The sequence below is a fragment of the Fistularia commersonii genome, chromosome 1 (assembly GCF_037954325.1).
Source record: "Fistularia commersonii isolate RoL2024-O1a breed Wild chromosome 1, RoL_Fcom_v1.0, whole genome shotgun sequence".
NCBI lineage: Eukaryota > Metazoa > Chordata > Actinopteri > Syngnathiformes > Fistulariidae > Fistularia > Fistularia commersonii.
The window spans coordinates 29,261,636-29,278,927 of NC_141284.1; the positions used below are offsets into that span (position 1 = coordinate 29,261,636).

At 47.9% G+C, this 17,292-nt stretch overlaps 1 protein-coding gene across 1 annotated transcript; it reads right to left on the minus strand.

Moving 5' to 3' along the window:
• Positions 1-2: 2 nt before the first annotated feature.
• On the minus strand, positions 3-16,294 carry cpxm1a (carboxypeptidase X (M14 family), member 1a). The gene is made up of 13 exons (XM_086159435.1): positions 15,950-16,294; positions 13,873-13,982; positions 12,257-12,396; positions 11,861-11,945; positions 10,901-11,051; positions 10,265-10,353; positions 10,049-10,172; positions 8,802-8,998; positions 7,235-7,414; positions 5,975-6,269; positions 5,263-5,402; positions 5,076-5,178; positions 3-1,114 (listed from the first exon to the last, which is right to left on the minus strand). The coding sequence occupies exons 1-13, from the start codon at positions 16,203-16,205 to the stop codon at positions 780-782; spliced, it is 2,205 nt and encodes a 734-aa protein (XP_086015561.1). The 5' UTR covers positions 16,206-16,294; the 3' UTR covers positions 3-779.
• Between the last annotated feature and the right edge of the window lie 998 nt (positions 16,295-17,292).

A 17,292-nucleotide genomic window follows, 5' to 3' on the forward strand; every position in this document is an offset into this window, starting at 1 on the left:
CATTTTTGAAAATGATTTTTATTCAAATGTCGGTGTTCCTGCGGGGCTTCAGTCTCAAAGGTACATCAGACCGGCTGACTCTTCAACTACAATTAAACTATACAAACTGCAGGACGATCACAAAGAAAGGTGGGAGTTCATACATATTAAAAACGGGAAACGATCCCAAAAAAAAACATGATTCAAGTGACTCGGAACGTGTCGTCGTTCTGGCTTGAAAGTTCGAACGGGATCTTTTTTCACTTCCCCTGTTTTTGTAAATCTCAGTGCTCGCTAAATCCAACCGCCGTTTTTATTTGGATTTTTCCTCGTGCCGTGTCTCGTCGCCGGAGCCGTCACGTCCGGCGAACCACGAGGCTTCAAACGGGGAAATAAAACAACTCTGCGATGAAACTAAACTTCAGGCAAAACCAATGACACCAGTCCAAATCATCTTTGTGGTAAAAATACTGATTAAAAACTTCAAATCCCATTTTTTTGTGTCAAAACAACCTGTGAGATTCTCAAACTTGTGGAATTCTGAACTCGTCTGACACTTGAAACATTTTGTTTGCATGAAAAGGCTGAAACATCGTTTTCATCGCTTTGGTTTTGGTGTCTAAACATCCGTCCGTCCGTCCAGCCATGAAAACATACATATATATTTGAGTCCTCTGGACATCCAGGATGGCAAACCTGCCGGATTTCATGCGGAAGACACCAGATGGCGTGGATGATGCGGCAGCGTGTCCTCGGAGCAGGGATGTGTTTCACAGACCGGCCGGCGCTGGATGGTCTCCTCATGACCTGGGCGCTCCGGAGGCCCGGGCCGTCCTCCTCTGCAGACGCTGCTGTTGGCTCTCGCGCCGCCGGTTGATGGCTTTGGTGCTGGCGCGCAGTTTGCGCAGCCTGAGGGCGCGCAGACGCAGCTGGAGGTCCTGTGGGATTTTACCGCCTTTGGCTCGGATTTCCTTGAGCCGCTGGACGGGGGTCTTCATCAGGGTGAAGTCGCAGATGGTGGGATTGGGCTCCATCCCCACATAGCAGTGCCGCACGGCGGGGAGGTAGCCCTCCGCCCAGACCACCACCTTGTACTCGCCGGGGTTCAGGAGGCGCCAGTAGTCCCCGCCGGAGGCTGCGGGATGTGAATGCAAACATTTGTCATATTTGCCAGGGCAGGGGAGGGCTAAAAGTCCCGTTTTGAAGCCTGGAGTTTCGGAACCGAATCGAAAAATACGCGAGACGAATCCGAGGCGTCGGCCGGAGGGTGCCGCCGGGTAAACGGCGGTAAAGAGGTGACGTTTGGAGCCCGGCGTCAAGAATCGTAGTTTGAAAATTCTCACCTGGGTGGTTTCTCACAGGTAAAAGTACTCCGGTAATGTTCTGCTCAGCCTAGCATTAGCAAAATGCAGCTCGCGGTGTATCCTGGCTAAAGTCACACGATTATTTGTCGGCTAATAAAGAACCGCAGGTACAACGTTCGGAGCTTCGAGGGTCACGATGGGCACGTGTTACTTTTAAAGTACCCTTTAAATGGTGTAACAGTAGCACTTCTCTGGAAGGTAAGTACCGCGAGGAGTGCATCGGTTTAGGGCGTTCTTTAGCCGTGTACTATTGAGCGTACGCCGGCCGGCCACGTTATACGACGTGCAGAGTTGTGTACTGGAAGAGGCTTGCTAGTCTGAGTATACAGCCAGTTGCGTGCAGTAGTTCTGTACCGAGACTGGCGTCGCGCCGGAAGTGTACTTGTAGTATCCTACCTCTACAAGTGTGTAAGGAAGTGTACTTGTAGTATCCTAGCTGTACAAGTGTGCAAGGAAGTGTACTTGTAGTATCCTACCTCTACAAGTGTGTAAGGAAGTGTACTTGTAGTATCCTAACTCTACAAGTGTGTAAGGAAGTGTACTTGTAGTATCCTACCTCTACAAGTGTGTAAGGAAGTGTACTTGTAGTATCCTACCTCTACAAGTGTGTAAGGAAGTGTACTTGTAGTATCCTACCTCTACAAGTGTGTAAGGAAGTGTACTTGTAGTATCCTAGCTGTACAAGTGTGTAAGGAAGTGTACTTGTAGTATCCTAGCTGTACAAGTGTGTAAAGAGGTGTACTTGTAGTATTCTAACTCTACAAGTGTGTAAGGAAGTGTACTTGTAGTATCCTAGCTGTACAAGTGTGTAAGGAAGTGTACTTGTAGTATCCTAGCTGTACAAGTGTGTAAGGAAGTGTACTTGTAGTATCCTACCTCTACAAGTGTGTAAGGAAGTGTACTTGTAGTATCCTACCTCTACAAGTGTGTAAGGAAGTGTACTTGTAGTATCCTACCTCTACAAGTGTGTAAGGAAGTGTACTTGTAGTATCCTACCTCTACAAGTGTGTAAAGAAGTGTACTTGTAGTATCCTAGCTGTACAAGTGTGTAAGGAAGTGTACTTGTAGTATCCTAGCTGTACAAGTGTGTAAAGAGGTGTACTTGTAGTATCCTAACTCTACAAGTGTGTAAGGAAGTGTACTTGTAGTATCCTAGCTGTACAAGTGTGTAAGGAAGTGTACTTGTAGTATCCTACCTCTACAAGTGTGTAAGGAAGTGTACTTGTAGTATCCTAGCTGTACAAGTGTGTAAGGAAGTGTACTTGTAGTATCCTAGCTGTACAAGTGTGTAAAGAGGTGTACTTGTAGTATCCTAACTCTACAAGTGTGTAAGGAAGTGTACTTGTAGTATCCTAGCTGTACAAGTGTGTAAGGAAGTGTACTTGTAGTATCCTAGCTGTACAAGTGTGTAAAGAGGTGTACTCGTAGTATCCTAACTCTACAAGTGTGTAAGGAAGTGTACTCGTAGTATCCTACCTCTACAAGTGTGTAAGGAAGTGTACTTGTAGTATCCTAGCTGTACAAGTGTGTAAGGAAGTGTACTTGTAGTATCCTACCTCTACAAGTGTGTAAGGAAGTGTACTTGTAGTATCCTACCTCTACAAGTGTGTAAGGAAGTGTACTTGTAGTATCCTAACTCTACAAGTGTGTAAGGAAGTGTACTTGTAGTATCCTACCTCTACAAGTGTGTAAGGAAGTGTACTTGTAGTATCCTACCTCTACAAGTGTGTAAGGAAGTGTACTTGTAGTATCCTACCTCTACAAGTGTGTAAGGAAGTGTACTTGTAGTATCCTACCTCTACAAGTGTGTAAGGAAGTGTACTTGTAGTATCCTACCTCTACAAGTGTGTAAGGAAGTGTACTTGTAGTATCCTACCTCTACAAGTGTGTAAGGAAGTGTACTTGTAGTATCCTACCTCTACAAGTGTGTAAGGAAGTGTACTTGTAGTATCCTAGCTGTACAAGTGTGTAAAGAGGTGTACTTGTAGTATCCTAACTCTACAAGTGTGTAAGGAAGTGTACTTGTAGTATCCTAGCTGTACAAGTGTGTAAGGAAGTGTACTTGTAGTATCCTACCTCTACAAGTGTGTAAGGAAGTGTACTTGTAGTATCCTAGCTGTACAAGTGTGTAAAGAAGTGTACTTGTAGTATCCTACCTCTACAAGTGTGTAAAGAAGTGTACTTGTAGTATCCTAGCTGTACAAGTGTGTAAAGAAGTGTACTTGTAGTATCCTAGCTGTACAAGTGTGTAAAGAAGTGTACTTGTAGTATCCTAACTCTACAAGTGTGTAAAGAAGTGTACTTGTAGTATCCTACCTCTACAAGTGTGTAAAGAAGTGTACTTGTAGTATCCTACCTCTACAAGTGTGTAAAGAAGTGTACTTGTAGTATCCTAACTCTACAAGTGTGTAAGGAAGTGTACTTGTAGTATCCTAGCTGTACAAGTGTGTAAAGAAGTGTACTTGTAGTATCCTACCTCTACAAGTGTGTAAAGAAGTGTACTTGTAGTATCCTAGCTGTACAAGTGTGTAAAGAAGTGTACTTGTAGTATCCTAGCTGTACAAGTGTGTAAAGAAGTGTACTTGTAGTATCCTAACTCTACAAGTGTGTAAGGAAGTGTACTTGTAGTATCCTAGCTGTACAAGTGTGTAAGGAAGTGTACTTGTAGTATCCTACCTCTACAAGTGTGTAAGGAAGTGTACTTGTAGTATCCTACCTCTACAAGTGTGTAAGGAAGTGTACTTGTAGTATCCTAGCTGTACAAGTGTGTAAGGAAGTGTACTTGTAGTATCCTAGCTGTACAAGTGTGTAAAGAGGTGTACTTGTAGTATCCTAACTCTACAAGTGTGTAAGGAAGTGTACTTGTAGTATCCTAGCTGTACAAGTGTGTAAGGAAGTGTACTTGTAGTATCCTAGCTGTACAAGTGTGTAAGGAAGTGTACTTGTAGTATCCTAGCTGTACAAGTGTGTAAGGAAGTGTACTTGTAGTATCCTAACTCTACAAGTGTGTAAAGAAGTGTACTTGTAGTATCCTACCTCTACAAGTGTGTAAAGAAGTGTACTTGTAGTATCCTAACTCTACAAGTGTGTAAGGAAGTGTACTTGTAGTATCCTACCTCTACAAGTGTGTAAGGAAGTGTACTTGTAGTATCCTACCTCTACAAGTGTGTAAGGAAGTGTACTTGTAGTATCCTACCTCTACAAGTGTGTAAAGAGGTGTACTTGTAGTATCCTAACTCTACAAGTGTGTAAGGAAGTGTACTTGTAGTATCCTAGCTGTACAAGTGTGTAAGGAAGTGTACTTGTAGTATCCTAGCTGTACAAGTGTGTAAGGAAGTGTACTTGTAGTATCCTAGCTGTACAAGTTTGTAAGGAAGTGTACTTGTAGTATCCTAACTCTACAAGTGTGTAAAGAAGTGTACTTGTAGTATCCTAGCTGTACAAGTGTGTAAAGAAGTGTACTTGTAGTATCCTACCTCTACAAGTGTGTAAGGAAGTGTACTTGTAGTATCCTAGCTGTACAAGTGTGTAAAGAAGTGTACTTGTAGTATCCTAGCTGTACAAGTGTGTAAGGAAGTGTACTTGTAGTATCCTAGCTGTACAAGTGTGTAAAATACTGTGGATATCTTACCCAGTACTTTGAGAAAAGCCATCAGCAGTGAGTTGAGGACCAGTTTTGTCTCCAGTTCCTCACAATAAGTGTCTAAAAGACGAGCTGATCTCGGGCCTCACCTGTCCGGATGTCGTGCTCGTTGCCGTCCACCTTGATCACGGCGTCAGCGATCCCTTCCCTGCTCAGCTTATCTCTCACCACACCTTTCAGCCCACGGTGGATCTGAGGACGGAGAACGCCACAGTCACGGCATGTGTGTGTGTGTGTGTGTGTGTGTGTGTGTGTGTGTGTGTCAGATACACTGACCTGCTCCATGTAGAGCAGGAGGGGCTCCTTGTTGACCTCCCACTCGACGGGCAGCTGGCTGGCGTGGGGGAACTTGTCGCAGGAGAGTTCGACCGTCACTTCGAAGCAGTTGGTGTGCAGGTAGCTGAAGTCATTCATGCCTGGAAGACGGAGGGAAAGTTTGGAAAAGTGTGTGTGTGTGAGTGTGTGTGTGTGTGTGTGTGTGTGTGTGTGCGTGTGTGTGCGTGTGTGTGTGTGAGAGAGAACTGGGATCATCTCAACTGTTTGACAATATCCCATGTTCTTTCCTTTTACATCTATTATTAACAATAATATTGTTCTGATTTTGACTCATTTTCATGTGAATTTCAAAATCATTCAATGCTTTCTTCCAATTTTCCTTATATATAAATTTATATATATGTTTTGTTTTTTTTTAAATGAATCACAACATGTTTTTAAAGCCTGTTCTTAGTTTGTTCTTTAACTTATTTTCCAAAGATCGTTTACTGACCAAACCAAAATGCGATGTCGAATTTGAAAAAGAACATTTCTGGAACATTTAGTGAGGAACCGTCCGAAACAAGCAGGAGGAATTCCTGCAGACAATCAAGACCGCGGTCTGCGTCCAGATTTAAGATCATATTTCACGATTGTCTTAAACGCCGATGACGTTCCCTTTTTATCCAAAGTAGAGGAAGCGCCGCCTTGCGTGGCTGCAGCGGGAACTCACTGCCGGGAACGGTGTGCCAGGCGGCGCCGTTGATGATGCTGTTGTGCCGCCGGAAGTCGTCGTAGTGGCAGATGCGGCGGTCGGGGTTGGAGAGCGTCAGGCTGCTGGAGGCGTAGACGGTGGCCAGCCAGCGGAAGAAGTCGTTGTCGGCGGTGGGCGTGTTCTCCTGCGGGGCCCAGTCCCGCGTGCCGTCGTACGGGTACGTGACCACCAGCTCGCCGCCGTGGAGGTTGGCGCTCAGCACGAAGGGAATGTCCTGCATCCAGCTGATGACGGCACGAGTCTCTGGAGCCACCTGACACACACACACACACATATATCGAGTCACCATGGCAACAGCCAACAAATACCCCTAGAATCTGTGGAAACAAATATTAAGTGTGAGCAACGAGCAGGAGGAATGAAAGTTAGTCGCAGCAAGACAGAATAGATGTGTGTGAAGGAGAGGAACTCGGGTGGAACGGTGAGGCTACAGGGAGTGGAGATCAAGAAGCTGGAGGATTTCAGGTACTTGGGGTCAACAATCCAGAGCGTAGGAGAGTGTGGAGAAGAGGTGAAGAGACGGTCCGAGCAGGTTGGAATGGGTGGAGAAAAGTGTCAGGGGTACCAAGAGATAGAAGAACATCAGCCAGAAGGAAAGGAAAGGTGTACAAGACAGTGGTGAGACCAGCGATGATGTTTGGACTAGAAACTGTTCCAATGACCAAAAGACAGCAGGCAGAACTAGAGGTTGCAGAGATGAAGATGTTGAGGTTCTCTTTGGGAGTGACCAGGATGGAGAGGATCAGGAATGAGTCCATCAGAGGACCAGCACATGTTAGATGTTTTGGTGAGAAGGTCAGAGAAGCCAGACGGAGATGGTTGGGTCATGGACAGAGGAGGGATAGAGAATATATTGGTAGACGGATGCTGGAATTGGAGCTGCCAAGCAAGAGGTCTGGAGGAAGACCAAAAAGGAGATGGATGGACGTCGTGAGAGAAGATATGAAGGTCGTTGGTGTGAGAGAGGAGGATCCAGAGAATAGGGTGAGATGGAGAAAGTTGACTCGCTGTGGAGACACCTGAAGGGAAAAGACGAAAGAAGAAGAAGAAGAAGAAGAAGAAGCAACAACCATGAGTGAAATTAAAAACCAAGATGGACAAAGTGAATCTCAATGCCGAGCCTCTTCTGATCAGACCTGATCGGTGGAATCGATCCATTCACCGTGATATTTGTGTCAGCGGTGAGGATGATAAAGGCGTGACGATCAGTTTCCTCACCGTGGCGTTCTCCTGGGTGTAGTATTCTGGGATGGGGATGTAGTGGTTGGCCACTTTGGACGGGTCGGCCGCCGCCTCCTGGGAGTCCCACATGATGTTGTTCAGGTCCGGGAAGTTGTGATTCAGGTCGATGCCGTCGACGGTGTATCGTCCCTCCGCCCAGCCGGCCAGCTCGGAGCCCTGGGGAGCATCGTGGCGTGAGTGACCTGCGACGCCACGACCTCCGACCTGCCCGCCCTCCGTCTCGCACGCCGGCGCTCCAAAACCTCTTAAAAGTCTCTGACCGACCCGCCAAAAAGGAGATGCGATTGATTTGTTTCTCACAATTCAAACGAACGAAAATGAAACAAATCTAAAAAGTCGCCTCAGTGATCTGTTCAAAGGTATGGTAATGTTTAAATCAAATGATAAATAATGACGTGGTCAAAACTGTCCCGCTTTTAGACTGTTGGCTTTCTTTTTTTTTTTTTATTAAATCTTGGCTCAATCAGAAATCTTTTATTTTTCCCCTCTCCATGTCGGACATGAAGAAGTTTGGCGTTTATTATAAAGTAAATGAGCAGAAAGCCGCGACACTTTAGCTTCACGTGCCACTAGAATAATGACTATTCTTTAAAATATCACCATAGCAACAGATCTCGTTTGTCCTCCGGTGTCGGTCCGCCGTCCGTCACTTTCCCGTTTTATTTGGTTATTTTGTCCAACCTCTCCAGATGTTCGTGAGCCGCGTCTCGTCTGACGAAGCTACCTCTGTTTTTTCGTCTCCGTGCGCGTGGGGCGCCGTGCATGGTGACCTTTGACCTCCTACGAGGAGGTTTTTTTTTTTTTACTATTATTAACAAATCCATATACACAGCCAATCCGTTTAGCCACCACGGAAATATACATAGATATAAAAATCAGCCCGCCCTATAAAGAGTATAACTAAAGTACTTAGTTTGCTGATACACCCAAATATTTAACCCTGGTGGTGTCTTGCGGGTCAAAAGTGACCCACTGCCATGTTTAGCTGTAGAAAAAACACCTTAACCTATTTTTTTCCAACTTGAAATTTTATGACTTTTCCTAGAGAGACCCCATAATTAGAGAAAGTGATACTTCTTTTTTGTTTCTGTTTCCATGGTGGCTGTACACCACGAGGGTACAAAGATTGTCTTATGGGTCATTTTTGACCTGTAGGACAAGGGGAGTAAACACAGTGTTAAGATCGCATGAGGGTTAAACAAATGTTTCCAAAATAAAATGCGTTGGTCCTTCCTTGCCGTTCTGAAGGCCTTTAATAGTGATGCACTTCCTGAAACAAAGCTGCTTCTCCTCCGGTCGGCTGGAGGCTCCGATGCTCCGCAGCCCGCGGAGGTTTTAGTCGTATCGGTTGGATCTCCTTTCCTTTCATTTTCTAACCGTTTGTTTCAAGTGAGTTTTAAGTGAATGAATTCTTTTAATTCAGCATTTTCACCTGTTTAAAAAAGGCAATCGCACAAACGGCTGTTTCTCCATCTTCTGGACGGCCAGCCGGCGGGAAACACACAAAAAACACGACGCCTTTTCGGCCCGACGGCAACTGTACCTTCTCGTAGGCGACCTCGTATCCGTCGGGGTTCATGGAGGGCAGGAGGTGGATCCGGGTCTCCGTCACCAGCCGGACGATGCGTTTGTTGCCCTTCTTGTATTCCCGACAAATGAACTCCATGAGGTTGAGCACCAGCTCTCGGCCGAGAACCTCGTTCCCGTGCATCCCGGCCACGTACCGGAACTCCGGCTCACCTGCCGGGACGGTCGGTCGCACGATCAATAGCTTTGTAAATGCGGGTTTATTTACGCTTCTGATGAATGAATGAATCTCTAGCTGCTGGCGCCATCCTGGGCCGTGAATTCGGGCTGCAGAGCCTCTGGGCCCTGGGGTTGATGCTGTCTATTTTTTTTTAATAGCAGAAAATATGAACTAAAATGATGGGCTAGACTTTCTGATAAATTTGAATCTATTTGAGGATTTCTTTGGCTAATTTTGAGGTCATATTTTGTCAATTTTTAAGGTGATGTTTTGATCCCGCCCGGATAAAATCCCTTTATTTCTAAGTAATGTTTGGAAGGTGTCTTTTTTTGCTCCAAATTTAGCCGTGGTATTTCCCTGTCCTCTTTGAAAGAAGGCAATAAGAAACCCCGCAGCGCTGATCTCTGTCCGAAAATGTTCAGAGCATCTGCCGCTTTCCAAAGTCAGCAAAATAAAAAAATCCCTTTTTTCTGTCAGCCAGTAAATATCCAGGAACAACTGCAGCTGGATTTGCGGGAAGCGACAGAGACATCGGGAACGCATTAAATCTCTCGGATAAACGCTTTTTTTTTCATTGTGTTGAGTAACAACGGCGTGTAAAAGGCCGGCGGTAAAACCCGACTCCCCTCCCCCACCCGTCCTGGATCTGCCCCCCCGCCCCGCCTGGAATCGGCCCTTTGCTCGGCAGTGAACTCGGTCCTCTTGGACTTTTACAGCAGGGCCCCTGAACTCTGCGACCCTGGCCTGATGAGGAGAGTAAGTTCAGACAGCGGGAACATGAGCGCCGAGCCGCGACTGGGAATTAACGTCTTCAATGCCACATGTGGAAAATTCACCTGCTTTCTGTGACTCGTGGCCAGATTTAGCTGATTCACAGTCCTGATCTCCAAGTAGATGCAGAAAGTCAGCATTTTATTGGGTAACGCTTCGCGGATATGTTTTCGTATCCCCTCCGGATATTTCTTCCATGTCATTTTCCTGCTTTGTTTACGTTGACTTTTTTTCCGTAATTCTGTCCTGGCCTACCGCCGCATTGATCTCACCGAGCTCGTGTTTCCCCGGGTTGTCCGATATCTCCATCACGTACAGCTTGAGGCCCATGTAGCTTTTCCCGATGGTGTAGATGCGGGTGATGTCCGGGCACCGCTCCGTCACCGCCTTCATCAGCTTTGGGGTTCGGGGGAGATAAGCGGGGCTGTTAGCGGCCTGAGGAGGAACGGCTGGGCGGCGAGGAGGACGGGGGGGGGGCTGGTCCTCACCTTCCTCATCTCTTTGTAATTGTGGTGCCTGAAGTCCAGGCCGTCCTGCGAGCCCTGAATCCCTCCCGGGGAGAAGACGTCCCTGGCATCTATGGGGACAGGGTTTGGCCTCTTAGGATTTGCAAACCAACAAACTGCCAGCTGCTCAGGTTTCAGGATTATCCTCAGAACCCCCCCTGCTGGATTCCATTTTTTTCCAAGCAGACCAAGACATCCGTACAGCGGCTTACGTTTGAGTCGGGGGAATAAATGGGGACTCAGAGCAGCTCCTGCGCCGGGACTCAACACGAGGAAACGTCCACGTGCAGACGCGGAGAAATTCCTCGTGTCTTCAAACTTTTTTGAGTTAGCAAACATGTCGAATCCATAACCGATGGCTAACCGGCGTTAGCGGCGCGGCGGGTGTTGGCGTTCAGCTTATCCTCAGCAAACACCCGAGCCTTGCGGCGCAGCGGCAAAACGCACTTCCCGACATTGACTGTGGTCACCGGAAGCTTCCGCCGTTCAACCGGGTTGGCTTGAATAGAAGAATAGAAGTGACCGAGTCATTTCTATACCTTTTCTGAGTATCTGCCAGGCTAACATTTAAATCCGTTCCCGCTCCCGGCGCCGGCGTCACTGCGTCGTCCTACTTGCCTTCCATGCGACAGCCCAGTATCTCGGCCCGGAGGCAGACGGTCCCGTTGGGGTACCAGGTCTGCGGGTTGATGCGGATGAAACGGGCCGGGGTGGGAACGGGAAGCAGCCCGAGAACCGGCGTCTCCGGATCCTTGTTCCCCTCAAATATCTGCGCAGGAAGACGAAGCAAGAAGTCACTAAGAGTCACTAGGAGTCTCCTCGGTGACGTCTCGTCATGACAGGACAAGGTGTTGGGATTTTCCAAGCCAGAGAACCGAGTGCAAGACAATTAAAAATATGAATTCCAAAATGCACCGGACAGACTGCCGGCATCTGCTCGAATATTTGGATTTTCCTGAAACCCCTCTGTTTTTGGTGCGCGTTGACATGAGCGGTCTTTGCATGCAGACTAATGACTACTAGTGATAGACTGTTTGTTAGCATTGAAAACCCATGAGTCTCTGCACTTTACATCTGAGCGTGAATCAGCCACAAACACACACTGGTGGAAAATTCCAGGATTTCTTTCAACATCTGTATTGCAATAATCAGAAATCCCCTTTCCTGCCTCCGATCGTCCGTTGAGTCAGTGTGTCAACATTTCTATGAACACACAAACCTCAGCAGGCAGCCAGGACTTCCAATGAAGAAAGCACAAAAAGAAAAGTACAATTTCCCAAAAATTCCTCCCCCCCCCCCACACACACACACTCACACACACTCACACACATACACACGGCATTCCTTTTGGGAGAAAATGAACTAACTCAATTTGGAAAATAAAAAAGTTTGCAAAAGACAGTAAAACTATTATAATCGCAACCATAAAGCGCAATGCCTTCTCTTAATTTTCTTTCCTTTGGCTTTTTGACACAAACCGTTCCTTCCACGCGCACGTTACTCTTGGAAAATATGTTTTCAAGCGGCGTGCGCTTTCGCCATGCGCTGGCATGGAGCGACGGCGAGGCGGGTTCTTACCGCTTCCTTGGTCCCGTTCATGCAGGTTTGCCATTTCACAGAGTCGTTGCTCAGCTGGACCTTGTAGGTCTGGACCCAGTCCCAGCTGCAGCAACACACAGCAACAACACTTTGGAAAAAAGTCCTGACTGTATAAAAATAGTTGAGCGAGCTGGTTTGGTGACGACCCCGAGGAGACGGCCGCCGACGATTCACCGCCTCGTCAAATCTAACATTCGGGAACTTCTGGTGAACTTGAAAAGATGAATTCACTGTCTTTATCAGGCTGTTTTTTCCACAGTTAAAAACTGGACAGACCGTGTGTGTGTGTGTGTGTGTGTGTGTCTCTATACGATGTCCTGAAATGGAAGGGAACCACAAACCCCCTTGGGTTTACTGATTCAGACACTACCTGACCTCCAGATGGAGTTGCGTCCCTGCAAGATGACCCCGGTGAAGAGCGTCAGGTAGATGGCGTCCACCTCCAGCCACTGGTGGCGGTCCTTGTAATCCGCGCACCAGGCGCCGTCGTACTCGTCGCCGTCCTGGATGCCAGACTGTTAAAAAAAAAGTAATTTTTTCTTTTTTTTCTGAGAGCCAGCAGAGTTGAGGGAACTCAAAGCGGTTGGCTCGGCTTCAGCGCCAAGCGTTGCGTAACCTGCCGCTCGTGACCCGATTATGGGATAATTGCTCCTGGACGGCAGGCCGGCCGGCCGGGGGAGGGCGGGCGCCGCTCTTTACGGATAATATTACGCTCTTGTGAGTGCAGCGCCGCCACCTCCGTGTTTTCTTTTTACAGTTCAGGTTTCCTCCACGTTCTGCGAAGGCCCTCTTAAGGTTTAGCTGAACGTCGGGCTCAGCGCTTTCCTCCGTGGCTGCTCCGTAAAGCTGTTATTATTTTAAAAAAAATGAAATCGCCTTCAGCCGGCCGTTCCCCCTCTGCATTTCTTTCCAGAAACCAGAGAAATGTCAGCAACGCTCACGCACGTCAAAAATGACTCGGTTCTGAACGCGAGGAGAACCGCTATCATGGTTTTTAGGGGCTCGGCTAAAAAGCGGCGCAGCAGGAAGTGGACTCTTCATGATCAAACCCCTTCAGGATTAACCGATGAGCTGATTGTGCGGAATCTGGCGCCCAGGCGGATCTTTAGCAACATTCAATCTATTTTTATGTTTTAATCACGCCTCGAGGAAAAGTTTTTTCCTGTCGCAGACAAAACCTAATGTGATCCTTTGATTTCGAGCCTGGCGTGTTGGTGTTTGCAAGCATTCTGATGCTTCCCTGCTCTCTGCAGGCTGAGGCAGGCCATCGCCGAGAGCGTATTCTCAAGAGCAGTTGTACCCGCTAGATTTGGAATATCGTCTTCTATCTGGACGTGGAGTGAGACTCACAGCTCAGAAGGAATTCCAAACAGAACCGAATACCAAGCTGATCGGTCAACAGAAAACCGCAAAGGGGGCAAAAAGCAGCGGGTGACGGCGAAACCGAACCGGATCGAGACGCGTCGACTCGCCGCTGAGTCGAGAGAAACGGACGCTCAGTCGGACGATCAGCAAAAGGAGAGCGTGTCATAATCTGTGGTTCATCATCTGTGCGACGCTTGTGTTTAGTTACATGTTGTGCTTTTTCTCAGGACGACAACTGTTACTTTCACAAAGCCGCTGTGACAACTGAACTTCCCCGCTGCCGTATCGCTAAAGTTTATCTTATCTGGGCTCGTTTAAAGCGGTACAGTAGGAAGTCCAGCGCCTCCTCGCTCCCATGAAGCCGGCGGCCACGACATACATTTCAACGGCGGTTGTCTGAGAAATGCAAAACTACGCGGTCTCTCAAAGCGACGACCAAGCTTTAGCGCCAATCCAGATTTCACGATCGCAGCGGTCGATTCTGATTTGATGAATTCCTTTCCTTTTTACGTCATCTCCATCCTGTCGGTTCATTGTGACATCAGGAGCCCAAACATCCGGGGGGTTAAACCTCCGCACGGAGCGGCGTTCCTCCGCAGTTGACCTTTGACCCGAATCCGACCCACCTGGATGTTGAGCCGGCCCCTGTGGGGACCCAGGCCCGTCCGAAGGAAGGACGAGGCCTGGAGCTGGCTGTCCTCCACCCCCATGGACTCCAGGCCGAGGGGCGGACAGTCTGCAAGGAGAAAACAGGTTGGAAGAGGTGAAACCTTTGCAGTTCCAAGGCCTGGAGAAGCGGAGAAGCATTCGTTTCCTGGAAAAACACCGGCGATGTCATCTGAGATTCTCTGTTATGCCGGAGAGCCGGACTCGCTCTGGGTCAGGAGGCCCCGCAGGAAACTGGGAGGGGAGATGGAGGATCGCGAGGAGGCTTTGGGTGTAACTTGAGACGGAGCGTCTGAAGCCGAGCCGAGAAACGGCCGCTCTGAAGAACAACCGATAATCGTCCCGTCCATCGGGAAAGATAAACAAGATAAACATTTTCAAAAGCCTCGTCTTAAAGACAAACTTTGTCGGCTAATAAGGTTCAGGTTTAACAAACGCTGGACAAAGTGAACACGTTTGGGGCTTAAACAAGTTGCCCCTTTGATAGATGATGTAAACCAGGGTGATTCCAGCCTGAGCGCTACATGGCTCACGTGTTCCCTCTCACACACATCTACTGTAGGTTTGTTCAGATGGAAATAAACAAAAAACCATAAATCCATGTAAACTATGCATCTGTCTTGGTGTGCGCTCCCTTTCGACCACCAACCGCGTTCACGCCATTAGATATCTTTTGCTTTTCCAAGCTTTTTGCACAACTAATTTCAGAAGTCCACCGCCGCCGCCGTCTTCGCCAAAAGTCTCATGGCGACACGTTTCGTTTCCTTTCGACGGCATCGCGGGACGTGTTTCCGGGTCCCTGAATCCGTCTTTTTAGGTGAAAGGTCAGGATCTCTGACTCGCCCTGTTGCAGAGCCCCATTAGTTTTTCTTCCTCCCTCCATCTCGGTTTTTGAATTCGGCAAACAGCGATGACCGACGCCGGGGAGGGAGGGAAACTAAAACAACCCTTTTCTTTCTCGTGATTTTCGAGCGAAACCGGCAAAACCCACGAAACTGAACTTCACCGCTGAGCTCGGATTTGACGCCAAATGTTTTGCAATATTACTGTTTGTTTTACTTCTCTGGGATAGAAAGTACTTTTCATCGGGAGGTGAAATTAGGCAAGACTGACTTGTGTTTATCGTTCGAATCAGCGGGTCGGTTTTTTTCCTCTACGAAGAATAAAAGCCTTTGTTTCTCCAGATATTCGGTCCGGATCGATTCGATCCGGCGTTCCGGCTTAAAACCACAAAATGAGCGAGAGCCGGCGAGAGAAAAAAGCAGATCCGATCATGAAACACAAACAGACAATGAGCCGCAGGCCGGGACGACCGGGACACGGATTCGGCTCGGGAAGAATCGAGCCTTCGACTCCTTTGTCGTCGTTATCGCAACATCTGGATTGTCGGCGAACAGCTGGAGAACGAGTCGCGGTCAGGATGGATTACAGTCCATTTGCTGCCTTTACGGCCGACGGACGCTCGCTGGGAAAGGAAAAAGGCTCGGTGTCACAGCAGGACGTCTTTCTACCACATGTTAAGTTAGTTAAGACAATTCATATTTCATTATATTTCTTATTCTTCCTCCTTTTTTTACTATTATCTATTACTGTTATGTTTTTTACTTGAAACTCTGGCACAACAATTTCCTTCGGGATAAATAAAGTTGTTCTCATCTCATCTCATCTCTCATGTTGTTGCCTCAGTTTCTCACAGCTTCCAATTAGCGAGCAATTAGCTTCGATCAATTAAACTGCAACTTATCCATTATGAGATCACCTTAAATAACAATAAAAACATGGAAAGAACTATCATAAAGACGGATTTTTAAAAAAAAACAAAACTAAATTTTCTTAACTAAGTAAGTAAGAGATACTTAGTAATAAGTTGCAAGTCACTGCAATGACTTTAAAACTGCTTTTGGATTCCCACTAAAATCAAACACAACACATATAATTGCCATTTTTTGCATCTTAAACCGGGCGGAGGAACTCGCTCATCCGATCATCCGATCATTCGATCATCCGATCCTCTCCCTCCGATCCTCTCCCTCCTACCCGCTTTCCTCTTCCTCTCTCCTTCCTCCTCCTCCTTCTTCTCCTCCTCTTCCTTTTCTTCCTCTTTGCTTTCGCCAGTTTTCGCCTCCTTGTTTTCCCGGTCGTCCGCGGCGGGGGGGAGGGATCCCGGTCCCGGTCCGGGTCCCGCTCGACCCCGCGGCTCTGCGGCCAGCGGGTCTGGCTTGTGGTCCGCCTGGGCCTTCGCCGCGGCGGCCAGGAGCAGCAGAGCCGCCGTGAGGAGCAGAGGCCCGTCCATCCCGCCGCCGTCGGAGGGTCTGAGGCGGGAGGGAGCGGGACCGCCGTGGAAGACCTCCTCCTCCTTCTTCTCCTCCTCCTTCTTCTCCTCCTCCTCCTTCTTCTTCTTCTTCCTCCTCCTCCTCTTCCTCCCCACGCTGCTCCTCCTCCTCTTCCTCCCGAAGCCCTCAAACCCTCCACACTTCATCTCCCCTCTGCAGGAAATGCCCCCCATTTTTGCCCCTCATGAGATTTGCATCCGTTCTGATCTCATGGGAACTTTTCCTTGTTTTTCGATGCTTTTTGGGACGAGTTTGCAGGACTAACTTGGCTCGTTTCTGCTCCCATTAATTTATCCCTTTTTTACATTTAAATGTAATGCAGTCATTCATTCATTGAAAAGGCATCTCACCATTTGGTTTTTCATTTTTTCCATATTTTTTGCAAAAATATCTTTCATTTCTTACGTTTTTCATGAACGTTAAATTCCGGAAAATATTTTCACTTTTTTTTTTTTCAGTATTAAAATGTAATTATTGGTTGCTCATTTCAGGTTTTGGTGATTTTTTTGACAATATCTTCTTATTTCTGATTTATTTTGATCTGTTTTGGTATTTCTTCTTCTCACCTCAGCACTGTCGCCTTCGGTGAACCAACGTCTTCAGTCCGACCTGCTCCCTCGCACGACGTCCCTGGCGTCCTCTTCCACCACGTCCATAAATCTCCTCGGTCTTCCTCCAGCCAGTGTGGCCACGGGGGCCTCGGGGGTCATCAGGGGCCTCGGGGGCCTCGGGGGCCTCGGGGGCCACGGGCCGGCGTCTCTCCGAGCCCAGACAAGTGCAGAGGGTCGCATCGAGGAGGGCGTCCAGCGTAAATCTTGCGGCAAAACCAAATATGAGAATCGGACCTATGGCTCTCGTCCCGGCTCGGCGGAGGCCCGGCTAAACCACGACCGCCGCCGGTGCCGATGACCTAAAGGGTGGCGGTGGAAACAAGGCTGCTCCAGAGAGCAGAGGAAGGAAAGACTTTTGGGTATTTGGACGACGACGGGAAAAGTTGGTTGGTCGACATGATGCAGAGAAGGAAGGAGGACATACTCTGTGTCCAGG

Bases quoted from the DNA above. Each gene is read 5' to 3' on its own strand.
- cpxm1a (XM_086159435.1), bottom strand. From the start codon at position 16,205: ATGGACGGGCCTCTGCTCCTCACGGCGGCTCTGCTGCTCCTGGCCGCC. The intron at 10,354-10,900 runs GCAAGTAGGACG...CTGTCCCCATAG, and splicing joins ACTGGGCTGTCGCATGGAAG to ATGCCAGGGACGTCTTCTCC. The intron at 7,415-8,801 runs GTACAGTTGCCG...GATGCTCCCCAG, and splicing joins ACGAGGTCGCCTACGAGAAG to GGCTCCGAGCTGGCCGGCTG.